Source organism: Plasmodium cynomolgi (genome assembly GCF_000321355.1).
Source record: "Plasmodium cynomolgi strain B DNA, scaffold: 0774, whole genome shotgun sequence".
Lineage (NCBI taxonomy): Eukaryota > Apicomplexa > Aconoidasida > Haemosporida > Plasmodiidae > Plasmodium > Plasmodium cynomolgi.
The window spans coordinates 1-1,348 of record NW_004193046.1 but is presented as its reverse complement, the minus strand read 5'-3'; the positions used below and the strand labels follow the sequence as shown (position 1 = coordinate 1,348).

General features: G+C 27.8%; 1 protein-coding gene across 1 annotated transcript; it reads left to right on the top strand.

Moving 5' to 3' along the window:
* Nucleotides 1-280: 280 nt before the first annotated feature.
* PCYB_005610 (hypothetical protein) lies at nucleotides 281-1,095 on the top strand (the record flags this gene model as incomplete). The annotated part of the gene is made up of 2 exons (XM_004227982.1): nucleotides 281-962; nucleotides 992-1,095. The coding sequence occupies 2 exons, from the start codon at nucleotides 281-283 to the stop codon at nucleotides 1,093-1,095; spliced, it is 786 nt and encodes a 261-aa protein (XP_004228030.1).
* Nucleotides 1,096-1,348: the final 253 nt, after the last annotated feature.

The window sequence follows — 1,348 nt, the reverse complement described above, 5'->3', positions numbered from 1 at the left end:
AATTTCATAATGCAGACATAAAAAAACTTTATCTAATATTTTTTCTAAATTACTGAAATATTTAAGCAATACTCATGTTTTTTATTACCTTGATAAGGGACAAAGTTGCAATTATATTAGCTACTTGTTATATGATGAAATTAAAACAGCAGAATTTGGTAGGGGTAAATCATCTACATTTGAAATTTTCACAAAATTTGTGTTAGATCTCAATAATAAAGAATCTGATGTTGATTGTGTCAATAAACTAGAATACCTAGACTTTTATAAATTTAAAAAAATGCTAAGCTTATATAATTTATATGATTTGTATCGTTCCGTTAAAAAAACAGAGAAATTGACTAATAGACCAGATTTATGTAGTGATCTTAGAACGTTAATTTTATATTATAATCAATTCGATGAAAACTATTATAAGGATGATTCGATCTTACGTAATCTATTAGAAAAACTTAGAGATACAATTCAAAAAAATACGTGGCTATCTGAAGTTAACTGTAAAGTGAATTTATCAGATTTGCAGCCACTAAAAAATGTTCCCACAAGAAAGGTACAAGAAACATTTCTTTTAACAGATTCACATCAAGCATCTACAAGTACTAAAAGAGAAAGCGAAAATGTTGAAAATATATATCAAGGTGTATCAGAAATACAAGGACAAGAAGAAAATCTACTAAAAAAAGTAGAAACATTAGGAGGATCAAAGAGAGAATTAGAAGAAAAAGGAGATGGAAAAGATCTAGGAGGAAACAGTCAAGTATTTCCCAAAACTTTGGATTCATTATACCCTAAACAAACTATCCAGGAATTTGAAAGATCTTTGAGCTCTGGGAATATATCTGATACAATGCATTCACCAACTAAACACAATAATTCAAGCGGGATATTAAATCAAATACAATATTCTCTTTCTGACACATTACAAAATATTGATCCCGTACCCGTAGTTGGTGTATCTGGGGGTATGGGTGCCTTATATTTACTTCTTAAGGTATTAAAAATATGAAAATTTATCCATGTTTTAACATTAAATTTAAATTACCATTATTACCAAATTACATTTTAAAATTCCTTAAATTTTCTTATAAATATTAGTATACTCCAGTTGGAACCTTCTTTACTAGAAGAAGACTTAGACAACGAATCCATTCTGGATTCGATGAACAATATCCAGATTTTTTTCCAGGTCATCAAGGATATGGAGATAGAAATGTTAGACATGATCGATTTAATATAGCTTATGGGACTGAGTAAGATATATTACAATGTGTCTTAATATAACAATAGTTGATTTAGAACATTCCCATGAATAAACAAACATTATTCATTACATATATATGTTTAATAA